The 27088-nt window shown below is 44.3% G+C and overlaps 1 protein-coding gene across 3 annotated transcripts; it reads right to left on the bottom strand.

Annotated features, from left to right (window-relative positions):
• On the bottom strand, positions 1-27088 carry LOC115589915 (SH3 domain-containing protein 19-like). 3 transcript variants are annotated; one of them, XM_030431071.1, is made up of 18 exons: positions 26668-27088; positions 19442-19478; positions 16611-16651; positions 14321-14408; positions 13585-13720; positions 11922-12105; positions 10583-11842; positions 8531-8602; positions 7105-7275; positions 6906-7038; positions 5782-6067; positions 5494-5694; positions 5321-5379; positions 4993-5228; positions 4354-4385; positions 4090-4264; positions 2781-2869; positions 1-2236 (listed from the first exon to the last, which is right to left on the bottom strand). In XM_030431071.1, exons 1-18 carry the CDS (start codon positions 26759-26761, stop codon positions 2129-2131), a joined length of 3402 nt encoding a protein of 1133 aa, XP_030286931.1. In that variant the 5' UTR covers positions 26762-27088; the 3' UTR covers positions 1-2128. The 3 variants fall into 3 exon arrangements, with proteins under 3 accessions (XP_030286931.1, XP_030286930.1, XP_030286929.1); XM_030431070.1 differs by having other exon boundaries at positions 6906-7102; positions 7139-7275; XM_030431069.1 differs by having other exon boundaries at positions 6906-7275.

The raw sequence follows: 27088 nt of genomic DNA, 5'->3' as shown, positions 1-27088 counted from the left end.
TGAAATGTTGAAAAGTTTTATTTGTATTAAAAGTTGGAATGTTTGGTTCAACATTAAATATGTTACAAAGCACTTCATGAATCTCTTTCAGTGTGTCTTTAACAGACACACACAGGTACACACACACACACAAACACACACACACACACACACACACTGACTGCAGGAAACTAAACTGGGCGTAAAGCAGCTTGTAACGTCTGCAAACCTCCGTCAGAGCAGTTTCTGTATGAGTGGTGTGTTCATGTGACATGAAGGTCACACTGTCCTCCACTATGAACAGGCTGCATGAGGATTTCTTTAAGGACCTTTAAGTTTTCATCACAAACACGTCGACAGTCCAGGAACGAGTGTGTGCAGCTCGACTGAGCTGCGTGACTCGTATCTACACGCTGACTTGTGTTTGTTTGCTGCCGGCTGTTTGAACCTGTTACATATGAATCACGTGTTCTTTACACCACGGACACACAAAGTTTTTACAAAGCGCATCAACGTTTAAAGTGACGAGCCTGCGGCCACTGAGGAAAGTGCTGCAGTATTTATGTATCTGCAGTATTATGAGCCTGGAGAAAGTAAACGTCCTGTTCCTGCTAAAGGAAACCAAACGTGTCCGTGTGCAGCAGCTTCACATTAAAAGCATCTGACTGGAGGAACAAGAGTCCATCGTGATGCAGTCGCTCACAGGAGATGCAAAGTGTTTGTCAGTAAGCTGCAAACAGGACAAATCAGATCCCAGCTGTTCACAGGACGACGACGACAACAGGCCGATTACTGCCACACAAGTATTAAAGGAACAGTTCACCTACATTTAAGATCCAGTCTCCATCTCCTCCTCCTGATGACAGAAAGTCCAGTGAAGTCTCGTCGTCCACAGAACGTTTCTGGAGCTTCACAGTGAAACAGCGTGAAGATAAAAACATGAAATGTCTCCGTGCAGCTCGTCTGCTGAGATTCACGTCTCCAGAAGAACCAAACTGACGTCCCGTCCAGCTCGTGAACTCACTTCAGACGGGTTCAACGCTTTTAGTTCAGCAGCTACAGTCGAGATTCAGCTTCAGAAAAGGTGAAAACAAAATCTTCTTCAGTCAGTTTGTGATCTCGGGGCTTCTGGAGACGTGGATCTCAGCAGACGAGCTGCACAGAGACATTTCATGTTGTTTTCAGGAGAACGCTGTGAAGCTCCAGAGATGTTTAGTGGACTCTGAGACTTCACCTCGGCAGGTAGGTGAGGAGATAACGACTGAACTCACATCCTGTTGAGGTGAAGCGTTCCTTTAACAACGTGTCTGCTGGAGAACGTTCTGCAGCGTCGTATCATCAGTTAGTGTTCTGTTTGTGAAATGATTCGCTTTAAGCTTCAAATATCGGGGATGTGAAACAGTTTGTCAACATGTTTCTTGTCAGAATTTATCAGAGAAACATGTGCGACACATACATTGGCTTTCATAAATAGTTTAAGGTACCTACAGTGTCATAAAACACAGAAACACTCTGACAGTTCACTTTAACCACGCTGATTTTACTACTTGTGCTACGAGTTATAAAGCGTTTCAAACACTGTGCCGAGCTTCACAACAACCAACCACAGATGTTTCCTGTCAGGCTTCAGAGAAAAACCAACATCCTGCCTGTTCTGTGTCTCTTTCACTATCGCTGTTACAATCCTCTGCCCAGCAGCCGGTCAGCTTAAAGCTCCACATGATTCAGTTTTTACTCAGGTTTTCTGATTCTGACACTGAATAAAACAGTTCTGAGACACGTCCGTCCAACAATTCCATCATCAGGATCGATCTGCAGCGTTTACACAAGTCCAGAGCTGAGACTGAGCTTCAGGAGGGAAAAGAAAAAGTCAAATCCAGTCCAGACGGGAAACAGGAAGGAATGAAAACCCGACAGGACGACAAAAATCACCTGCGTGACGTCAGTTTGACTCCATCAGGCGTCTAATCACACCTCAGAGTTCACGTTCCTCCAGTTCAGCAGCCAATCAGAACAGAGCTGGCTGCTGTATGCACATTAAAACAAACACCTGGAAAGTTTGGGGGGAAAAACGCTGGAGCAGGTGTTGGCAGGTGTGACAGGTGTTCACCGACCTGTTCACAGAGTCTACTTCCTGTTGGCTGACTGCTCAGAGAAGGGAAATGTAGTTTTTCGGCACGATCCCACGCTTCTCGCCTACAACTCCCATAATCCACTGCTCGTCCACAGACTCCACCTGCGTTAAGACGTCACCGACCTGCAGGACGACGGCAGACAGAAACATTCACTGCTTTTATTTTGGTGGGAAACAAACTTAAAGTGCAGATTTGAAAACATTTATTGAGCTTATTGCTTTAAATTGATTGAACATAAACATCCGTCAGAATCTCACTGAGTGACGATGATACAGCACAATATCTTCAGGCTGCTCGGTGACATGATCTGTACCTTCATGTTTTAAAACCTCCTCAGAAGCACTGTTGTACACAAACTGGCTGACAAAACCAAATATCACAACATCATTGACTGAATACTTTGATATCGATGTTGTTACAATACTGTGGGAAGTAGAACAATCTGGTGAGTCCAGAAATGACTTTACTTTACTGAAACTGGACTTTAAACCAGGAAATAAGAAACTCTTTTGTCAAATCACCGAATGAAACATCCAAAATCTAAGTCGGGAACTCGACTCGCATCACGTTGAGGATAAAATATCGATATATCGCTCAGAATCGTGACAGATGTGTGTGAACTTGTTCCTACAGGACAGAAAACATGGACTCTGGTGACACACACACCTTCAACGTGAGCTCGTCCTCGCCCTCGGCTGTGAAGTCGAACTTGGCCACGGCTCTCGCCGCTGACTGCTGTCCTGTGATTGGCTGAGCTGGAAGCAGGAAGAAGAAGTGGTGGTTAGAGTGATCACACACAAACACACTCAGTCTTTCTCAAACTTCCCCTTTACATCCTCTCTTCTCCGAGTCCGAGGCTCGACGCTGCACCGCCTCTGTTTGTTCACACAGAACCGAGTTGTGGAACCAAAAGAGCCGTGACGGTTCACAACATAACGTTTAGATCTGCAGCTGTAAATCTAAACACCGACTGTTTATGTGATGATGTCATTCAGAGCAGAAAACGTATGATCACCTCAGTAACTAGAGGACCCTGTCTGACTCCCTCTCACCAGGAGGGATGCTGTTTCCAGGGGTCGTAACTATGACAACAGCGACAGCAACACGTAGAGGTGGGACAGCAGTCGACAGGACAGACAGGATGACAGACACATATAAGATGCTGAAGACACGAGCTGCTGCCACATTACTGCCGTCTGCTGCTGAAACGCTGCTCTGTGTGTCGAAGTGTGAAGGAGCTTATTAACTGTGCGACTGTGAACGCTGCATCAGACCGACACACTCCTGTCCACACAGACGCCGATACTTCCTCTGCTGGCGGGTCAGAGGTGGAACCAAACTGTCTGAGTGACGACCTGCACAAATGTAAACCGCTCAAACTACGACGGACGATTTCAAACGGCACACGTCTTCATGTGGTTGTAAAGTTTTGTATATTGACGGAGACGGTTAGTCCAGTTTAGTTTGTCACCAAACTTTTAAACTGTCGACGGTCTTTTAGAAATCAGCTGACGAGTGTATGATGAGTCGTGTCTCTGCTCGCCCTGTTTATGTTTTTACTGGATATGTATTTTATTTTCTCATAACTTTTAGTAATTAGTTTTTTCTTTGGATTTTGTCTGACAGCATGTCAGTGTTGTTGTTTCTGTGTCTTTGTGTCTCGTGTGTTGACACCGAGGACCATGTTGGAAATAAGTGTTGTCACTGTAACATGTTATCATTTGGATCATGTTCTCTGTCTTCAAATCAGAAATAAATCAATCAAAAAGTTGTAAAACTGAGCAGCAACATCAGAGTAAAGAAACAAACAGCAGATGATAGTTTCTGTTTCTGCCACAGATGTTTGTCTCAGAGCTCGTCGCTGCACAACAACCTACAGGACTGAGCTTTGATTCATGACATCATCACTCGATGAGCGTCCAAAAGAAACTGTAGTTATATTGTGTGTGTGTGTGTGTGTGTGTGTGTGCGGTACCCTGGCAGGGCTGTGTGAAGGCAGCAGGGTAGAGTCCCTCCCTCCCCTCCAGTCGTCCTCTCCTCCACTCAGCGTCGATGTGCTCTGTCACTTGGATCAGCGCCCCCTTGTGGAAGGACAGATCCTCTGCAGTCTGACCAGGGAAGTCGAACAGAGCCACGGCCCACTCCTTCAACTGCACACACACACACACACAGATAACACATTTAATACATTCATCTGTTTGATTATAAAGAGAGAAAAAACACTTGTACACACACTAACCTTTGAGTCTGGGTCCTGTGACGTCTTTGGTGCTGTCGAGGACAAAAAAGTCAATAAAACTGTTTTAATTTTGATGTTTGATTCAGTGTGGAGAGGGTTTGTACACAGGAAGGAGAGTTTAGCAGAGAACAAACATTATATAAAAGCGGTAAAACCAAACTGTGCCTGAGTATTCAGGCAACATATTTCTGCTTTTTCCTCTGCAGAGCTCGTGTCTTTATCCTGCTGCAGTAAAATGTGACGACATCATCAGACTGGAGTCGATCACAACAGACGACCCTCAAAAAACAGGATTCTCATTTATAGCGTCGATTCTAATACGACCAACGCTTGAACGTGTGTTTGTCTTTAATCCTCAGTGAGTGAAACTACTTTAGAGTTATGGTGCGTTCATGTGGCGTCAGTATAATTGGGGAAAAAAGTTCCCGATTGGGGAAAAAAAAGGTTTGAAAGGTTTCCAGTGTTCAATTTTGAGGTACTTGAACGTCACTTGAGTATTCTAACTCTTCACATTTTTCTACTTTTTATATGATAAAGCTTCAGCCAATAAAAATAAAACACGTCGTCATGAACGCACCATCATGGAATAAAATCAGTCCATCAGTCGGAGAAGGTAAACAACACGACCTCTCAGCTCACCGACACTTTCCGCAGGCGCTTGTTTGACGGTTTCCACCGACGACGACTCCGGCTGCGAGAGCTGCTCCACCACCTCGGTGAAGTTCAGCGGGAACACTCCGATTCGCCCGTGGATCTGGCCCCGCCCCCACTCCTGCCCGATGAGCTCCAGGAGGGCGATGACGTCACCCTGGGAGAAGGTGAGCTCGTCGTCCTCCTCTCCCTCGTAATCGAACAAGGCGACGCAGCGAGGCCCGCTAACACACACAGAGAGGAGAGGCAGGATGAACACATCTGTTGTTGTTCTGTTGTGAGTCTGCTGTGCAGTTCATCGTGTTGTGTGTCGGACCTGACAGGAGGAGGGTCAAGTCGCTCCTTCTGCTCAGTCGGCGGCACCGGCAGAATGGACTGAAGGAGAAAGAACGAATGCTGACGTCGGCTCACATCTTGTAAAACAAAACCTTTAATCGTAGGAAACATCCTCAGTGTGTGTAACAACAGCTCCCAGCTAACGTACGATACCTGTGAGTCTGACAGGCTGAGGCCCTCCAAGGCAGGTTTTGATTGGCTGTCCTGGTCTGGAGCAGGTTCTGGTTGGATGTCCAGGTCCAGGAGACACTGTGAGGGGTTGATGAGCGGCGTGACAGCGGGCTGACTCCTCCCCTCACCTGACAGCTGCTCTGACGGGCTCGGGTCGTCCAGGACGATCAGGACTTCCTGTTTCTGAAGGTTTTAAGAAATGACATCAGAGCTCAAACCTGTGATCGTGTGTGTGTGTGTGTGTGTGTGTGTGTGTGTGTGTGTTCATACCGGGTAGCTGTTAAACAGAGGGTGTCCAGGTTTAGGCCGGGGGGGCAGAGGCGGTCCTCTCTTTGGCGCCTTTTGCGACTGAACCTGATTGGCTGGAACAGACGAAGTGGTTTGTGAAGGCGACGGCTGGCCGGCTGGGGAACCGGAGGGGGCGGGGCTTGTTTTGGAAGGAGGAGGAGTCATCTGGTTGGATGAGGAGGATGAGTTGATGGCTGGAGGAGGCGGTCGGCCGGGGGTGGACTTGATTGGTGGAGGACGAAGGGGGAGGAGCTTCACACTTGAAGGCCTGGAAAGAACAAAAAGGAATAAGGACGCATCGACACGCACGAGAATCCTTTTTAAACAGATATTTTCTCCTCACGCCATCTTTGTTTTACAGAATATCTAACAGGCCGAGCAAATCATTTCATCACATCATCATTTCAGACCTTTATCACGTCCATGTCTGTGTACAAACAGCTGGAAGAGCTTTAGCAGATAATGAATAATAAACCCCCAACAAGCTTAGCGATCGTAGTGATGCTGCTGTTAAACAGCTCGGTCGCTGCGATCTGAACCCCATAATAAAGGAAAACCCTGATAACTTCCACGTCCCTGGAGGACGGTTTATTCAGGAGCCAACACAATTTATTCAAACCTAAAATGAGGTCAGTGAACACATGGAGCTGCTCAGGAGACCACAGCTGCAGTCAACATGTAAAATGAGGCCAAACAATGATGCTGCAGTGACACATCAGCTGTAAACGTCACTGTTGGTGACCTGGTCGAGATGTTTGGACGACAGCAACAACAGAGTTATGATATAAAAAAGCTGCAACAAAGGAGAACATTCTTTAAGTTGTTCGGACCATAAAAAGGTCAAGATGACGTCCTCTCATGTCTTGTTTTGTCCACGACCCAAAAGATAATCAGTGTTTTCTCACAAACGCCCCCAAGAAAACAAAAACTCAGCAGTTAATTTAGAAGTTGACAACCAATCGTTAAACGTCTGTGATTTATATATCTGACTTCAGTATCAGCGCTTGTTTTTCATCATTACGTTCACCAAACTGTTGGAATAATAACAGTGAGAAGCAGCGACTGGACTCAGAGTTCTGGTCTGATGAACAGGCGGTCCACCTTACCGTGGAGGGAGAGGCGGGTCTGAGGGGTTTGAAGAGCTGGAGGTCTCTGGTCTGGTCGGGATCACGGGGCCTTTTCTCAGAGCCGGAGCCGGAGTCGGAGTCGGAGTCGAGGTTGGAGCCGGAGCCGGAGCTGGAGCCAGAACCGGAGCCGGAGCCAGAGCCAGAACAGGAGCCGGAGCCGGAGCCGGAGCCGGAGCTGAAGCCAGAACTGGAGCCGGAGCTGGAGCTGGAGCCGGGGGTTTGAGGCCCGGCGTTGGTACTGAAGGTTTGGGAGCCGTGGCCGGAGCAGCAGCTGCAGGTTTGGGTGGAACCGGGTTTGGATCTGGAGGCGATGAAGAGGCTGCAGAGGGTTTGGGGGCCAGATTTGGAGCTGGAGGTGGAGAACAGGTGTCAGACATTTTTAACTACTCTCAAAAGATTAAGAGAACGAAACAACTCGGGCTGGAAATCACAAGCAAATCCTTTGATCAACAGTCGGCTGCTCTACAATCGATTATCGGTTAATCGTTACTAATATATGAAATGTGTGTTTCAGAAGTGATTCAGAACATGATCTCATGACGTCCTGCACTACGTCTGGATTCAGACCAGCTGGTATTTAGCAACCAGTTAGCATTCGAGGCTAACAAACCATCTCTGTGTGAGTGAGCATTCAGCTGCAGCCACACAGTGAACAATGGAGAGTTTAGAGGGCATCGGGGTCGAGCTGAGACTCTGAATACATCAAATGTTGTAACTGTATACCGATGATGACCTGCATGTGAGTTTCTGCAGGCTGCAGCGTAAGAAAGGCTACGATGTGGTGAGCAAAGATGGATCTACGTGTTGTTATTATCATCATCAGTTGTTCCTGTGCAATGAGTTCTGATGATATCGACTTTGTCTTATACAGGAAAAGTTATTTTGCCATTATTATCTTCATCGTTTTATCGCCCGGGTCCAGATACTGACGACCTCCTCTTGTTTAAAGACACTACACTGATGTTTTGGCGGTGACAGCTCCAGATTGAAGGTGAGCCACTGCACAGGTGTGTTTTCTTGCATCACGGCAGAAAACGTTCTCTGTCTGGTTTTACGTCTGTCGCACAACCGAGTGAAGAGCCGTGACGTTTCTAAAAGCAAGAACACATTTAGCTTCACTGTTTACATGACAGCCAATAAAGTCTGGCTCGTGGCATGATGGGAATTCTCTGTCAGCTCCACCAATCACACGGCTCGACAGAAAAACACCACAACACACACAAACACACACACATCAAGTGTGACACATCAAACTCACACAGCAGCAGCGACAACAGTGACAACAGTGACAGTGAGGGCTTTTTTCTGCTCACACAATCGCAGCGTTTTTCTTTCACAAGGTTTAGACTGAATAATGTCACACACACACACACACACACACACACACACACACACACACACACACACACACACACAGCATGTAAAATCTCTCCACATGTTTGAATAATTCTGCAACAGAGTGAGCAGCAAGATTTGTGTCTCGAAGCTCTCAAACACAAAACCATTGTTCTCAAGCTACATCGTGAACACACACACACACACACACACACACACACACACACACACACACACACACACACTCACTCTCTCTCTCTCTCTCTTACCGCTGGCTCTGCGTGGTGAGGTCAGGGCTGCTGGTTTGGTCGGGACGCCTGGACGAACACTTCCTGTTTTCACTGAAACAACAAGAATCAGCAGAAACGTTTCAGCTGCTGCAGGACATCCGACGACTCACCCCGACCTGATGACATCATCCAGATTTACAAGGACGCTCCATCCAAATGTGTCCAGAGATGACGGGGACAACAGCTCCAGCGTAAACTTAGCTGTACGAGGCCGTTAGTGACTCGAGGCAGTAGGCCACAAATTCACAAAACGATTTTACTGCAATAAATACGTCGTAATCTAGGGAAGAAAAATCTCTCAGACAAAATGATCTTCACTTTGTTTGTTGTCAGATGAATAACACTCCTGATGGTCGGCATGATTTTACACAGAAGTGGTAAATCAGTGAGTGTCTGACAAACAGTATCCGTGTCAGTGTTTACTGCTGAACAGAGCGTCATTGTAATCCGAGTCCCGGAGAGGTTTCAGGGTAAACAGCTGAGAGGACTTCAAACGTCAGCGCTGTTTCACTCGTCTCGTCTGTCAGCTGATGTGTCAGCACACATGAATCTGAACGAGCGTCTCCAGGTGACTCACCTGTTCAAACTACAGGCACTATTCAAACACTGACCTATTGGTGGTCAAGGACACAAAACAAACGTGAACAAAAGCAAAGCGGTTCTTTTCAATGAGACTCAGCTTCTATTCACTTTGATTATTCATTATTCTTCATTTGAAAGGCTGAAATAAATGAGAGGTTTCAGATTCAGAGGAATAAAACCAAACCAACAATGTGGAAACAATCCAAACTGAATTATACAGCCGCTCAATTCAGTTTTAGAGAAATAAAAGTTTCCACGCTGCCAGTAGAGCCACAACCAATAGTCAGAAAATCAACAAAAAAATTATTTCCAACTATTTTGATGATCGATTAATTGTTTCAGTCATTTTTCAAACAAAAATGTTGAACATTTGTCTGGTTTAAGGTTCTTAAATGTGACGATTTGCTGCTTTTCTTTGTCATTTCTGACACTGAATGAAGAGTCTTTGGGTTTCAGACTGTTTGTTGGACAAATGGAGCAATTAGAAACCACGATGAGCTTTATCAAAGATGCTTTATAGATTAAAAGACTCATCAGGAGAATAATCGTCGGATTAATTGCTGATGAAAATGATCGTTAGCTGTAACGCGTCACACTTCTGTTCTGTTGGAATCTCTGTGACCTCACATGTTGTTACGATATCTTTATTGATCACCACAGAGAGGACACACAGCGATCAATCAACGTGAGAGACAACGTGCAGCCGAGCCTTCCACACTTTCAGGTCATTCATGTGAAGATATTCACAATTACCAGGATCGTTCTGGATTCAGAATCACCCCAATAAAGAAAATTCACAACACTCAACTTACTCTGAGTGTTTTTTATCGTCCCAGTGAAATAAATTAAATCCTAGTGTCAGTTTTTTATCAGCCGGTGACTTCCTGGTGAGTAAAACAATTGTTGTTGTCTCTGAACATACAGAAACAACCGAGCCTCAGAGTGGTGATGACTGAAATCTAACACAACAGTCAGTTTATCAGAGCTGCAGCTGTTCTGCAAACAAGTCCGACGTTCAGTCAACAACACGCGACCAAACTGAAAGCTTATCAGCAGCCGCAGCACGTTCAGGTTATCTGGAAGATAAGCAGTGTGAGCCGGAGGCAGCACCTCCTGTAAATATTAGTGAAACCACCTGAAACTCTGCACACGCACACAAACTGTTCACCTGCTCAGTGACGTCAACTTCAGAATGATGTGAAACGTTTAAAATCAGCAGTAAGCTGTTCTGTCGAAGGAGCACTGACATCCAGAATCAGGCTTTGATTCGTTTCATGGAGAATTATTAAACCGGATAAAAAACAATGTTGTGTCTCTCAGAAATGTTTCTATGTTTCTACACATCCATGACAAAGACTCCTTCATCACTTTGAGATGAGAGGTTGTAAGTTGCCTGCAGAGGTCAGTAAAGATCTCTCACTTGGTGGATAACAGCAGAAAAACACTCACCAGTCGTCTCCGGCGTCTCATCACTTCCTGTCTCCGTCTGCGCTCCGCTGCCGCCCTCCACTGAGGGTCTCGGGGGCAGAGTCGGGGTGGTGCATCCAGCCGCGGTGCTTTTCTCCTGGGGCGGCGCTCCTACGCTGGCCCTGGGGGCGACTGTGGGTCTGGGCGGAGGTTTGGGGTTGGCTGAGGACGGAGGCTCACTGACAGCCGGGGTGAGTTTGGGTGGAGGAGGTCTGGGGGCCGGGACGGGGGCAGCTGACTGGACGGTTTCTGTAGCCGACTGTGGTTTTGGCGTAACTGCAGGTTTTTCAGGGTTTTTGCAGGGTTGGGGTGTCGGAGCCGGAGCTGTGGCAGGTTTTGGGGTCGATGAAGGTTCAGTTTGGAGTTTAGTGTCTGTAGAAGCAGCTTCGCTTGTTTTCGAAGCCTCGGCGCTCCCTGCGTCTGCTGCTGCTGCTGCTGCTGACACGCCTGTATCTTCCCAGAACACCTTGCTGGATGGTTTGGCAGCATGTGAAAAGTTTTTGGGTTTTGGGGCGACGGTGGGAGGGACGGATTTGGCTGGTTGCCCCTGGAGACGAGGGCGTGGTCTTGGTTCGGGTCTCTTTGGGGCGACAACGTCTCCACAGCTCCCATCAGCCACCTGCTGCTGCTGCTGCTGCTGCTGCTCGAAGGCTTGTATCCTCGCTCTCAGGGTCGCCATGTCCTCCTCGTCCTCCTCCTCCCCGTCTCCCTCCTCGCTCTCTGATTGGCTGTGCCCACTGCTGTCGCTGCGGCGATCCGGGAAGCCCCAGTCGTCTGCGCTGAAGGCGTCAAGCAGCTCCTGGAGGTACTTCCCCTGACTCACTTCCTGGTTAACGGAGTCACTTCCTGCGCGGGCAGCGAGCGTGGCCAAACCGTCCTCACGCAGTTTCACCAAAGTCTGAACTTTCACCTCGCTGCTGATTGGCTGTAGACTGATCCTGGAGCGGGGGCGTGGCTTAGGGCGCTCTAACAAGACGTGAGACGAAGCGGCGGGAGGAGTTGCTACATCAACAGCTGCTGAAGACCGATCCCATTGGTCCGTTTGAGCCCCAGAGGTCGAGGTCAAAGGTGAACAGAGTTCAGTGAGGAGGTCACAGCACGGTGTCTTTGTGTTTGGCACCACGCTGTCACCGTCACAGGACGAGAGTGTGGACTGGCTGGGAGTGATGGTGATGTCATCAACGTGAGGCGGTCTGGGCGGCTGGGGGAGCGGCGGCCGCGGTGGCCTCACTGGTCTCCTCGCTGCACACAAACACACAATGAAGTTAACTCTTAAAAACAAAACATGAGCCTGAAAACAGTCGCAGGAGCTCCGTCTCACCCTGCGAGACCTGAGGGTCGGGGACAGATCCTGGGTCAGATCCTGGGTCAGATCCAGGGTCGGTCTGCGTGGCGATGGTTATTGTAGGAGCCAGATGTGGTAAGGAGGAGCAGGAGGAGGAAGACGGAAGGAGGACCTGCTCCTGTGTCTTCTCCCTGATCACCTCCTCGTAGGACGGAGGAGGCTGATGGAGACGAACACAGAAAATCAGTTTTCAAGCAAGAATTAAAAAATATTCTCTCATCAGCTTCTGAAACAGAAGAACTGGCTGCTCACCTTCATCACATAAGTCAGCAGATTATCTTTGATTTCTTATTATCTGGACATTCACAGTAATTTGTAAAGATTTTCATTTGACATTTTTTAGCAGCAACAATTAATTAATTATTTGTCACTTATTAAATTAAGTACCAACAGTTTTGATAATTGATTCTTAGATGTGTTTTTTAAAGAAAAAAGGGCAAAATTAAAATTTAAAGTGAATATTATCTGGTTTCTTTCCTCTAAGAGAATAAAACTGAACATCTTTGGGTTGATGAACAATTTAAAGACCCGACAACGACTTTATTAGTGGAGGAAATAATCACCAATGAAAATAATCATTAGTTGCAGCCCTGCGTCTGGTATTTTCACTGTTTTAATTTCAGCTAGTTTGACTGACTGCATGATTTCTATATCAAGCTCACATGAACCATTTCCTCGTTCTGATCCTGACGTTTCTGTCCAGCTGAAAATCAGTCACTTTTCTGTAAGTGCAGGCCGTCAAGTGCACGTCGAAGCAACAGGAGGTGATATAACCTCCATCGTAAGTCCACGTTGGCCGATCAGAAGACGTCAAACTAAAGAGACAGAACTCCGGTTTTCCTGTCGACACATAAACACTACGTTTCTGAATGTCTTAACCCTGACAGGAGTCTTTCCAAAAGCTCTGTTTTTAGTGACCTGAAACGCTGCTGACGTGCGTACAGGGGCTGATTCTCCACAAGAGGAAGCTGTTGGGTCACATTTCAACATGCAACACTTACACAAGTATTTCACAGTTGGAACGACGGCCCTCGCACAATACTGAGCCGTCTACCTGCATCATGCCGGACCAGAAAGCACTCCTGCTGACGGGAGACGTACGATGTGGCTGTTGCTCGGTTTTAAAACAGTAAAGTGACGTGGTGACAAAGTCTTTGTTTGTAGTTTAGCAGCACTACCAAGTTTAGACAGTTTGATGTCGGAGTTTGTTGAGCAAAGTTTTCGTTTGAAGGGACAGAAAACAGCAGCAGCAGTTCTGATCTGCAGACGTGGACGTGGTGATGAGAGAAGGAACAAGTCTGACTCAAGGTTTATGAGAACCGCAGCCAAAATGGAAAATTTCTACCTCTATTTGCACTGTTTCACTTTCATCTGCACTGTCCACCGTTTTACACTGTTTACTGTAGCTACTGTTCATCTAATATATATATAAAAATACTTTATATTTTATCTTTTATTCTATTTTTAATCATATTCTTAAGGTTAGGGTTTTTAATTTTAGTTTAATGTATGTTTTGTATCTTGTATGTTACTGGACACTTGATCTATCTATCCATCTATCTATCTATCTATCTATCTATCTATCTATCTATCTATCTATCTATCAGTAACACCTCCATGTTCACACAGGTGGAGTCACCTGTATGGTCGGAGGGATTGTGGGTCCCCAGATCTGTGCGGCGGGCGGAGGGGGAGGCGGGAATCCTCCAGCAGCTCCGGGGAACCAGGATGTGGAGGCCAGCGGCTCCGCTGACAGGATGGTGATCTCTGGTCGCCTAGCAACGGGCCGGACAACAGGAAGTCACCAACAGAGACGAATCAATATTACTGACACACATGTTTAACAGCTGAGGGATCAAATGTGACGACTACAGATCTGCTCTGGTTAACACGTGTGTTCCTCTGCTGTCTGAGTTAAAACAGCATTGTTATTATTGTTGTTGTTTACACAAATAATCTGAGGGCAAAGATTTCTTAAAACACAAAGATGAACAGTTTGAAACTAGATGTGAGAAATATTCACATTCATGTAAACCACCAAATCAAAAAAAGCTGCAAAGAAAACTTCACTGGAAACAGATTTCACACACTTGTGTCGGCACTGCTGCTCGTTGCTTCATGATTATTTATAAATGTTTATGTTGGCTGTAATCCAAGAATAATCCAAGTGTGTGGCGCTGAAGCAAGAAGGAAGTGTATTCAGTGTCAACACACACACTCACGCTTGCTTGTTGACTATAAATGTTCTCTAATCCTGACATGACAAATTTATTACAGAGCATCAACATGAAACTGAACGATGAGAATCTGAATCTCCGTCAGTTTCACTTCTGAACTTCAAGATTATTCAGACTTAATTCATATTTCTGTCTCACCTCCTGTCTCGCTCTCTGTCTCGGTCTCGCTCTCGGTCTCGCTCTCGGTCTCTGGACGACTCGGAGAGAGACGTCGACCTGGTGGAGGCTGACGGACAGAAAACAGCACAGAGTTAAATACAGACAGCTGCTGTTAGATCATCACATCTGTGAGTGTTTTCAACCACATGTTGCCTCTGTAACGACACAAACAGGAGATATTTCACTTTATTGATCTGAAGCTGTAGGACGGACGGGTCATGAGATGTTTCACAACGATGAATCGATACAAGGAAAAGTAATCACCAGCTGTTCAATCATTTTTCAGGCAAACATTTGTTGTTTCCAGCTTCTTAAATGTGAGATTTTGAGTTTTTACAAAAGAAGTTATTTGAAGACGTCACTTTAGGCCTCTGACACTGTCACAAGTATTTTTCATGTTTTTGTCTTTTTATAAACTGAATAATTACTTGATAAATGGTGAATATAATCAGCAGAATAATCATCCTGTCCCTGCTTTTCGTTAAAGTGTGAATGTGAATTTAGGTACAACCGACACATGATCTGTTATTTCCTCCTCTGTGATGTCGTGACCAGTGGCGTGCGCAGACTTTTTGAAGGGCAGGGGCGAAAAGAAGGGCACTTTAGCGAGCGTTTTGGCTCCCAAGAGGGCAGTTTAGTGTGTTTTGCCAACCAAGAGGGCACTTTGGTACGCTATTTTGGCTCTCAGGAGGACACTTTAACAGGCGTTTTTCAACAATTGGGCCACGAAGGGGGGGGCGACTGACCCCCTGCCCCCCCCTTGTGCACATCACTGGTCGTGACAAATAAAGCGACGGAAGAAGCTGCAACGATTAGTCGATGGAAATAGCAAGTTGCCGCCTATTGATGGTCGATTACTTGTTTCACTGTCTGGTTCCAGCGTGTTAAATGTGACGATTTGAAGACGTCACTTTGGACTCTGGGAGACGATCTTTTGGGAATCCTATAGACTTAAATCGATAACAGAAATAATCATCAATTACAGCTCTGGGGGGAAATCAGATCAAGTTTCAAGGGAGTAAAAACAAGAACATATGAATTTTACGACTAGTAGTTCTCAGTGTGAAAGTCTGCTGTGTAGATAAACTGTATTCAAACCCACAGATCTTTATTTAAAACCAAACTAGAGGAAATGGAGCACAAGGCAGCTGGACTTGTGTCGTATTTCCTGCACTGAAAACAGCTTTAAATAAATGAACCTCACTCGGAGTGTCAGTGCAGTTGCGCTCTGTGTGAGCGTGTTTTTGTTATTCAAAGCTACATGAAGGAAATCTAAAAGCACTAAAAGGTTTCGAGTGGTTGAGCAGCAGCTGGTGGCAGTCCAGTTTTTTGGGAGTTGCTGCCTTCCTGCCATGCTGGATTTTATTACCCCACAAAATGCATATTTTCCATTTTTAACCGTCCACACTTTTCCAGGCCACAATTCAACTGGACTTCAGTTTTTCTACAAAGTCTTTCTTCAGCTCGTACAGTTCAGACACACACATTCAACTCGACACCTCAAGCGTGATGTTGATAACAGAATATTCAGCCACTTTCAGGACAATTTAACAATTCTTGCTTCATAAATATACCAAGTTAGATTGATTTGAACTAAATTACTTTACTTATCTGAGAGGAAACAACTAGTTCCAGGCACTCGAGGAACAAAAATACCTGAATTTTGTTTAAGAAGCCTGAAGTTTGTTTATTCCTCTCATGTACTGACACGTTCCTTCAACCCTGAGATGAAACTATGACTGAGGTTAGCATGCTAACCAGCTAGCCGTGGTCTGTACACTCTCCCACTGCTCCAAACTCCCAAACTCAAACCGCTAACTGTCTAGCTAACTATTAGCAACAATTAGCAATAATTCCAGTGATACGTTTCCCCCTGTTGTTTGTTGTTTTTTAACACACTGCATGTTTAAATGTTGGTTTTTCTTCAGGGCATGATTCTTGTTAAACTCTCACTTAGTTTTTTTATTGCTACTCAGTAGAGCGCATACCTCTGCCAAAGCCAAATCTCACAATGTTAAACTGAGAGTGAGAGAGAAAAACATCCTGGGGTCTAATCCAAGTTTCATGGAAATCTGTTTGGTAGTTTTTGTGTAAACCTGCAGACAGACTCGGAGAGGAGGTAACACAGTGACAGGATGTAACTTCATTTGGTTACAGAGAGACTTTGAGCTTCACAGTTTCTGGTTTGTTTGGACAGAATCGACTGTTGATGTGCTGAAAGAAGAAGAAGAAGAGAGACTTCATGAGGAGGTCGAGGTCGAACACTCACTTCTCTTGATGGCAGCTCTGATGGACGAGAGAGGACCCTGACTGCAGAGAGGACAAAGAGAAGAGGAAAACATGAGTCACATCATTTCACCTCTTCCCAGCGCTCTTGGTCATTTTAGAAAAGTCCCCACTGAATCAAAATCAATGCCGTGATGTCTTCCTGTACTGATTAAATCAGACGCACCTCTTTTTTATTGGATTTTAGTCCTCGTCACGGTTTAAAACGACATTTTTATTAATAGCTTCCAGGTCATGTGAGCCATTTTTAACATTCCCTCTCTTTGAGCTCTGCTTTGCTTCACATGCAGACAGATGAGGCTTCAGTTCAACAGCTTGGTTAAGTTAAAAAAATGCTAAATCTCTTGTCTTCAGCACAGGACGGGAGTTAGAGGCCACAGATTCAATCCTACGAACAAATGACAAATTAATTAAATGCTCGAGTGCAGAGCAGCAGCCACATTTAGGGTGTTTTGACTGATTCACAACATCAACTCTTGCACTCGCTAACGAGGTCTTTTTACAATCTAACTAGAAAGAAATACAGACGTTGTTGTAGTTAACAGAAACAGTCAGTCTGAACAATCTTATAGAGAAAAGGAATCTGCTCAGAGTGAATTCTGCTCGACTCCCAGACGGAAAGAAGTTGGAAAACTGCTGTTTACCACATTCCCAGACTTCACCTGTCTGCAGCCCAAACCGCCAAACTGATCCAAAGATTCTTCAGGACAAGTCGGGATCCAAGTTTTTGTCTAATCCACACAGAGTTGTTGCTAGGCAGGTTAGGAATCAACAGAGCCCGACTCACCCAGACGACAGAAGGAGGTCACACGTCTTTTACTCTCTCCTTCTCTTTTGTCTCGCTCTGTCTTTTTTAATCGTCTCTCGGTCTGTTTTTCTGCCTCGGACCGTCTCTCCGGCTCTTTTTGTGCCACAGGGCTGCTAACCATGAACAGACACACATGACTCACCCCTGACACTGCCCAAACACACAAACAGGGATGGAAAAACCTCCTCTCTCTTCACCGAAGCTCGGCTGAACAAAACAGAAAACACACAGATGTTTTTCTGACTGTCAGATGTGTTAGTTCAGCTCGACGGTCATTTATCGAGGCTGCGCTTTGTGTTTTCCTGTAGTCAGAGCTGGTGGGCGTCTACGCTATAAACACTTTTTGCTGATGTCGTTTTTCTGTGTTTGGCAAACTTTGGAGCCTTTTCCTCTTTAACCATTACGTCATGTCAGGGTGTGTGTGGCTGATGGTCCAGCAGCTCAGGCTGTGGATGAGGATCACGCCTACAAAAGGTGAAACAAATGAGTGTTTATCATGAAGAGCCGCACTTTAAATGAGTTTAAAACCTGCCTTCATCGAGAGGCAGCAGACTGATGACTCACAGGAGTTTGGACAACCCAGATGTGAATAAACTACAGGTTAGAAACTTCTCTTTTCTTATCGGTGTCGACTGAAAACTGGAAGGATACCATCAAGAGAGAGGTGGTCGTGCTTATTGGATTATCAGTTTCAGAAAGGATCAAAGTTTCATCTGACAACAGACTTTAAAGATCGGTTCTACTGGGTTTGACTCGGCACTGCCAGAATGTACATTTCCACCAGAACAGGGCCGTCTGCTTCCTTCTTGACTCGATCTGTGCAGCAATAATGAAGAAATCCTCGCTCACAATGTGGCTCCGCTAGTCCAGTTACGAGCACGTTTCATTAACTTTAACTTCTTCACATTATTCAGCCATTTAGGCGCTTTTATTTTGAAGCAGCGTCACAGGAAACGCTGTGTTTTCAGCAGCAGTCACCAAACGAGTCCTGAACCAGCTGAAAGTGAACACGATGACACAGTCAAACAAGAACAAACAGGACGAGAGAAACTAAACAGATTCAGTTAGAAGCTACAGAAGACCTGAGAGCTGAACACACTGACTGTTACAAACGTCTTTCTCTCAGGTTTCCTGCTCAGACAAGAGTTCAGTATCGACTTGAGGAGGAGACGATGCTCGTCACGGGTCGGCTGCAGTCCTGAGACTTGAGGCTAAACTTCACCGCGGCTCAATTTAACTCTGCGAGGTGGAAAACGTCCCTACTGTGATGGTAGCGCGCTTGTAAAGCACATTCGACACTTCCTGTAGCTGCTTCAGCTTCAAACAGCCGATTATGGCTTTTAATGTGGAGCAGCTGCAGGAAGTGTTAACTTGGGAGCTGCAGGAGAAAGATTAGCTTATAAAAGGTTTTCATTTAAAGTTAAGATGGTGCCTCACAGACATGAGAGAGTGAAAAGTCTGCTGTTGAAATGAGCAAAGTCTGCAGCTGACTCAAATATTTACTTTAACACAACAAATCCAGGCCTCAAAATATGACAGTCTGCTCCTGATAAGCTGCTGTTCAGATCCGACAGTTCAGTTTCTTGTGTTCCCGTCTTTTAAGTGGAATGAACTCAAACTGAGGCTGTGTTTCCCCCTCACACACACACACACACACACACACACACACACACACACACACACACACACACACACACACACACACACTTTAAACTGTGTGACTTCTCCGGCTGGTTGCCATGCCAACCGGCCAACAGCCAGCATACTTTCAGGAGTGTGTCAGCCCCGGAGACCAAAGGAGAGAGAGAGTTGCTCCTTCGAGGGCAGAAAACTGTCCCGAGGTTCGAGTGAGCAGTTTTTGCTTTTTGCAAATCTCTCACAGACGGTTTGAACATCGTCAGAACTGCAAACTTTAAAGAGATCAGAGCTTCTGTGAGGAGCACTGAATCCACACGGCCTGCTGACGAACCACCAGGTGATGTACAAAGAAGAGCGACATGTCTTACCTGTGGCGATGCTCCGGCTTACGTCTGTCTGGACGACCTGACAAGAGAAACAGAGACTCATCGTCATTTACATCAACAGACGGAAGAAGATAATCGATTTGCTTTGATTTGATGACACATTTAAACTGGATGTTCGGTGCCGTCCAACAGATTAAAAAACCCAAAAGAGAAGCAGATGTTGGTCACAGAGATCAAACACACATCCAGGAGGTCTGAAGTCTGTAACTTTCCTCCTGAAAGAGTTTAACATCTTACATCTGGTTATTGTCTGCAGAGAGCAGAAGCCCCGCCCCTTCTGGTGACCACCGGACCCTGCTACGTAAAAACTGTACGGTAATGAACGGAAAGAGATAAATAATGTTCTGATCCAGTTAGAATTGTGTCATGAATCACACACATGATGTTTGTCATCAAACTAAAGAAACATCAGACGGTGAAAACACGTCATTATAAAGACGACACGGTGTCGTTAGTGACGTCGTCTCCTAACTTAAACATCATAGATCTGCTCCAGCTCACAGAACTGAACCAGAACCAGAACTGCAGTTGTCAGTATGAGCTGATTTATTGTGATGTTCATCTTGTTCTGGACCTTCTCTGAGCCCAGTCGGCTCCACGTTGGTTCTGGTGACGTGTCGTTCACTGAGCTTTAACACAAAACTACACAATGTTTGACTTTAATTACAACAAACTTTATTGACCTGATTAACGAACATCATATGTGGATCAAAACATTATTTGTCTCTCTCCATTCACCACCAGAATCTCAGACGATATATAGTTTCATATCATGATGATGATAAATATCATATATATCATAAAGCACTTCCTACTTGTGTAATAAACAACCCACCAAGTTGCATACAGGTGTGTCGATCGTTGGGAGGTAGCTATTAATTAAATAATGTTGTATTGGATCAAAGTGTAGACTGAGACCAGTTCCTTCATTTTAGACAGCACGAACTCACCGTGTTAAAGCTGAAACAATTAAGTTGAAACATGTACAAACTGAGGTCTTAAAACTTAAGTATTGTATTGGCACAAATTACCAAAAACGTCCAGATGACATCATCCAGAAGAAACAATCACCCTTCCAGTGTTTTATCCCACAGAACAACTAGATTCAACCATTTTATTAAACTGACACAAAATACGTGTCAACTTCATTTTAACGTGAACGTCAAGATCAACACAAAATGAAAGATACGTTCAACCTCACGACTAAGTTGTTGATGCCGCTATCTGTGTCAAGAAACAGTGAAAACCCGTCTCCCATTCGGGTTTCTGATGGATATGGATCCTCTACCGCACAGGAAGTGATGCGTTTTATGTTTCCAGAGTGTTTAAATTCACAGAAGAAGAAGAAGAACTTAAAGTGGTGTTGGAGTGAAGCGCAGAAGGTGGCGCCGCTGGTGGATGAACTAAAGTGCGTGTCCTCACGTGAACCTCCTGTCTTCACTTTGTAACTTGAACAAAAGACAAAGAAAAAGAAGGAAAGGACAGAAAAGGTAGTTTCTTTCTCTGTCAGTGTCGCAGCTGGACTGTTTCTCTGCATGTGTGTGAATGTTTCCATTTCCTACCTCGTTTCCTCTGACGGTCAGAACAGCTCGACTCTCTGCAGCGTCCACAGAAACTAAACGGTGGCGATGATGATCGAAAGACTTCTTTCTTCTTCTGTCATAAAAACTCTAAATCTGTCTTCTTCTCTCTTCTGTCTTCTTCTTCTTCTCTTCCTCCAACTCTTCTCTCTGTGTCTAAAACTCTGACTGGACCGCCCGTCTGTTCTGGCCAGCTTCCTGATTGGCAGACGGCATCCAGGAAGTGAGGCCGTGATTGGCCGCTGTGGGATTCTGCTGCAGTCATCAGGAGTTTTAACACTTCCAGATGTTCGTCCTGCAGCAGGCTGGCAGAGCTCGGAGCCGGCGCTGCGTTTAGACACGCAGATGCACGACGAAGCAGAATTTCTTCGTGGCTCATCATCTGTCGGGTTTCTTGTCGGCAGGAGGAGTTCACAGGTGAAGGAGTCAGAGAGAGATCGGAGAGAATGTGGAGCTCAATGAAAACAACAGATCTCACCTGATGGATGAAATCTGAATCAGATTCTCTCGACTCTGCGAAACTTCCAGCTCATTCTTCTGGTTTTACAGATTGTAACTTTCTTGATTTGGTTTCTGCTTCTCACTGAACTAATTTAAGATTCTCTCCGTCAGGTAGAAAAGTTCATGTTCAAAGTTACGTAATCAGGATACAGAAGAAAAGGTAAATGTATTCTGGTAAACTTACAGAAGAAAAAGATGTAATCAGACTACATAATCAGTAAAAAAGATGAATATAAAGTATAGAAGTATAAAGTAATAGAAAATAAATAAATTAGAGTTTGCAACCAAGTATATTTACTCAAATACTCATTTTCTGTTACTTTACCCTTCCACTCCTCTACATTTAAGTAATTACTAGTTACTAGTTACAATTGATGGAATGTAACTACACACATTTACTCAATTACTTTATTTCCATTCTCTCCCTCTTTATACTTCCCCTCCACTACATCTATGTGGTAACTTTAGTTACTAGTTACTTTATAGATTACATGCTGCATCAGAGCCTTTTTTTTTATTGACAATCAGATTAAAAAAACAAAACAGTGATTGTGATAATCAGTGGACTTCTAGTATACAGTTTGATTTTCTGTTCCTTGTATCAGATATTTTTACACTTTTACTCGAGTACTTTTCGTGTGGGGACTTTCACTTTTGTGTAAAACTGAAACTTGAGGCTAGTTTAACAATCAAATTATCATTTTCAGTCTTTTTCTAGAGCAACAGTGCTAAAACTGTTTCTGACTTTTCAGACATGAATATGTTGATTAATTGGGGAACTAATCTGTAGATTAATCGATACAAAGTTGAGAAAAGCACCGACTAGTTTGTAATTTTGATGTTTCCCATTTGAGTATCTCTGATAATCTCTCAGGCACATAACAGGTAGAGAGTCTACACATACATGCATGTAAATATGTGTATAATTTACTCTTACTGTTAATTTTGATGCTTAAGTAAAGTTACTGATGAGAGCTGCAGCTAAAAGCTTATTTTCGGTCTGTAAAATGACAGAATATCCTGAGATAATATCTTTTCATTGCTTTGATACATCACTGGTGGGAAACACTCGTTAATCGAAGCTGGTACGTTCACATGAGACGCTTTATTATCCGTCACAATCAAAGACGAGTCTGTGTGGGACAGAAAGTGGGTCACTTTGTGGTGGCCGTGGGCGAGAGAGGCGGTCTGGAAACATTTGACTCTCTAATGAAATCTATCAGAGGATGACGCTCACCTACAACTCCGTCACAAAGTCAACGAGCTCAAACATCTTTTTCTTCTTTTGTCCGGACGGAGAGTCTTCACTCTTGTTCTCTCTTTGTTTATCTTTCTGCCGCAGAGCGTTCTGAATAAGCTGCATTTCACAAAGCTGAAGGAGACGCTGAGGACAAAAACCCCCGTGTGGAAACAACAAACCTCACATGCCAGAAAAATTAATCACAGATTGTCTTTAAATCCACAGAGACCTGAACCACAGAGCTGGAATGCTGCACACAAACACAGTCAGTCTCCACAGTTAACGTTGTGTTGTTCGTATGCAAAGATTTACAAGGATCTTCCCTGAACCTCCTGCATGTTTTATAACTATCTCTGCAGCTCTCTTGACTCTTTTATCAAGTTAAATCAATGACATCATCAGCTGAAGAGCACATTTTTGCAGCGCACCCGATGAGAACTCTGTGACCTCATGATCACATGCTTGAGTTTCATTACACAACAGCTGACTGAGACTCTGAGCAGCACACACTCTCAGATCTGAGTGTTTTTAACCTTGTTTAAGCCTTTTGTTACTTGTACAAGTTGATCATTCAACAGCAGTGACAGGTGGATTTATACGTTGTTGTGTTGAGACTCAATGAGATCGTCTCTGGGGGAGTAATTACTGCATATGTGAAAAAAAAAAGTAGTTTTAAGTCTTTTGTGGCTCCAGAGAAAGCTGGATCTGATAAACAGCCCCCCCAGTGTGAAGTCACTCAGTGGCAACGCTGCATTGTGGGTAATGTAGGCGCCAGGTTTTGAAAGGGAAGAAGAATGTGTGGAATAATAAAAAGGGGATATCTGGTTCTGCTGCATCGATTTAAATCTGCTGTAAATCGTCTCAATATTGTGTCTGTTGTCCTTGCAGGTTGTGTCCGGTCCGAATTCTGTGTCCGGATGTGTTCAGACTCTCAAGCTTCTGAACCGGATCAACAATCCCACATCCTGGTCCGGCCAAACTCCAGTGTGACTAGCTCCACAGCTAACTGAGCCACGAGCAGCAGCTGTTGTTTACCTTGATGTTAAACTGCTTCCTGCTTAACTACACATTTAAAATTGTGGATTGCTTTTCAAAACATCCCGCCTACACTTCCCACAATGCAACGCAGCCACTGTGTGACATCATTGTTTCATTTATCAGATTACATCTTTACTCCGGAGCCACAGAAGACTTCCTACTGTTTTTTTCCACATACGCAGCAGAAAAACTGGATGAGCTGCCCTTTAAAAGAACAGTCAGGAAGTTTAAGTTCGTATTATTATTATTATCATCCTCCTACTGATGTGGTGTTACTGTAATATACTTCCCTGTCAGATCAACTGTCACCAAAAGACACCTGTCACCAGGATTCAAACTTCCTGTTTCTTTGTCTGGAAATTAAAAACGCATCACTTCCTTTTTATAAAATGCAATAAAGGCGCAACTGAATGCAACATTTCAGCTGATACTCTGAGAGGTTTTCTTCCAGTTAAAGGACTCTACTGAGTGATTCTGTGTCAGAGTATCACTTCAAACATTTCCCAGAGAGACACCGAGCCCTGGCCCGAGGGTTGAGGCGTGGTACTGTAACAGCGAGAGTTTAGCACCATCACACTCGGCTGTACTGATGTCTGCATGTGTGAACTTTGACCCATATGCTGCCTGACGTGTCTGCATGTTGATACAGGAATTTATGGCTCTGGGTTCAAGCAGGTCCCGCCTACAGCCCACAGCCCACAATGTGAATCTGTTATCTGGTGTGTAACAGCACGTCTGTGTTGCTGTGTTGTTGTTGTGTGTGTAAAGTGAGTCATTAACAAGATAAACTCCCTATTTTACATTCAACTCTTCAAGTGTTTGATCCAGTATCCATCAGGCTGTACGAAAAATGTCAAACAATGAGCATAGTTGATGAGTTAAACTGCCAAATACATGAAAATATTTAACTTTATTTTATGGTAGTAGAGCAGTGAGGACTAATCGATACATCGTCAATCATTAAAATGACTGCCAACTATTTTCATAATTGATTTTTTGGAGAAAACAAAGTCCAAATTCTCTGATCTCTGCTTCTCAAATGTGAATGTTCTTGTTTTCTTTTCTCGTCTGTGACAGTAAACTGAATATCTTAAAGATTTAGAACATTTTTCACCATTTTAAGAACCAAACAACTTACCAATTAATCAAGATAATATTCAACATATCAATCAACAAGAAAACTAATCTTTAGTTGCAGCCCTGCAGGTAAAAGAAAGTCTGTAAATAGTCACATTTGAGGAGCAAAAAACTGTGAATATGTTGTCATCTTCTACCTAAGAATGAGTATTTATTGCCTATGAAACAAAATTAAGTTAACAATTCTAAATAATTGGTACTTTGGTTGAGATTAAAGTGTTGAGATCAAATGGAGAGTCAGGTTATTCATTGATTGGGTGTCAACCAACAAACTCCACAGAAATTTCCATATTTTATGAACTTAAATGCAAACAAGGTCAGACAATGTTGAAAAATGTCCAAAAGCATACATTTAGTTTACTGTCACAGAGGAGGAAAGACACCAGTAGATAATCAAATGTCAGAAGCTGAAGAAGCAAATTTGGGCCTTGATTTTTTGCTAAAAATTGTCAAAATGATTCATCAGAAGCCAAAATAATTCATGCTGATGTGTATTTTGCTGCCTGTACTCTATAAATTCATTTGAAAACAGTCTAAACATTGGTAATCAGTTGGTTTACACTCCATCAATCAGTGGATTAACTGTCTCTCCATTTAATCTCAACACTTCACCAAACTCCACCTGGAAATTGCCAATTTTGTTGGAACTTAAATGCAACATTTATTTCCTTGATTGTTATTTTTTGCTTAAAAATTACTGTAGCGATTCATCCGAAATCAAAATAATTCATGCTTGTGTGTATTTGTTTTGCCTGTATTCAATAAAATAAGTTTAAAAGTAGTCATAATAGTTAGTAATTGGTAAGTTGGACAGTTAGGTCTGTTAATCAATGGACTAACTGACTCTTCAATTTAATCTCAAAATGGTAAAGTTCCAAATGGAGTTTGGTAAAGTGTTTAGAACTTAAATGCAACTTTCGTTTCCTTGATTCATCCAAAGTCAAAATAATTCATGTTTGTGTAGATTTTTTTTGCCTATATTCAATAAATCAGGTTAAAAGGTACCTATAATAGTAACTGGTTATAGTCAGTTACTCTGTTTATCAATGGAGTAACTGACTCTCGAATTTAATATCAACACTTGACCAAACTCCATTTGGAATTTCCCCATTTTAAGAACTTAACTGCAACTTGAATTTCCTTGATTGGCTTTTTTCCCTTAAAAAATACGTCATAATAACTCATGTTAGTGTGTATTATTTTTTTTTTGCCTGTATTCAATAAAATAAGTTTAAAAAGTAGTCAATATAGTCAATAGTTAGTAATTGGCTGGTTGGTTGACAGTCAGTGGACTAAATGGCGCAACTAACTTCACCAAACTCCATTTGGAATTTCCCCATTTTAAGAGCCCAAACCCAGCCGGGTGGTTCCGGTTCAGACTCTACATGTTGCTCTCGGCTTTGTGGTTCTGTGACAACAACGACATATTTCACATGTGAACCCTGTAATTTGCTGCTGTTTTTAGCCCGACCCGGCACAGTGTGTATATGTGAACACAATCAGGAGTTCTGAGGGTTCAAACTCACAGAAACTACAACAGAAATACTGCGTTTCTACACGAAGGACCGCGGAGACGTGCAGCAGGTGGTTCTGATCTAGTTTCAGTCGATGGTCTGGGTTTCTTTCGCAGCCAGCTGACTTGTGACATCAACACACTGACCCGGTATCAGGTGTAAACACGTTCAAACAGTCGACATGTTCGGTGTTTTTACCTCCGGAGCTGTTGGGCTGCCGTCGAACCACTTGTTCCCGGGTGTCCCTCATCGTGTTTTCCTCCTCCTCTTCTGACCGACCCGCTTCGGCCATTGCTCCGGTCCTCCTCTCCGTCAGAACCCTCACGTCTCCCGTCTGTCTGTGCGTCTGTTCGGGGGGAGTAATGGAGCTGGGTCACGGCAGAGACGGCACCGACATTACTCCTCCTTCCGAGTTGTCGTCGCTAAACATCCAAACACAACAACTCCGGACGAGTTCACCGAGACACCGTCAACTTCACAGCCCGAAGCGAGCTCCGGAGCCGGGCCAACACTTCGGCTCGGCTCGGGGTTCGTCCGAACTGCTACCAAGTTGCTGGGACAACAACAGTCTCTGTTCTGGTTTCGGTTGAACACTTTCTCCTGTTCTCCTCCGGGCCGC

This window comes from Sparus aurata, chromosome 10, assembly GCF_900880675.1.
Source record: "Sparus aurata chromosome 10, fSpaAur1.1, whole genome shotgun sequence".
Classification (NCBI taxonomy): domain Eukaryota; kingdom Metazoa; phylum Chordata; class Actinopteri; order Spariformes; family Sparidae; genus Sparus; species Sparus aurata.
The sequence above is the reverse complement of the archived record's forward strand: the minus strand, read 5'-3'. Positions and strand labels throughout refer to the sequence as shown.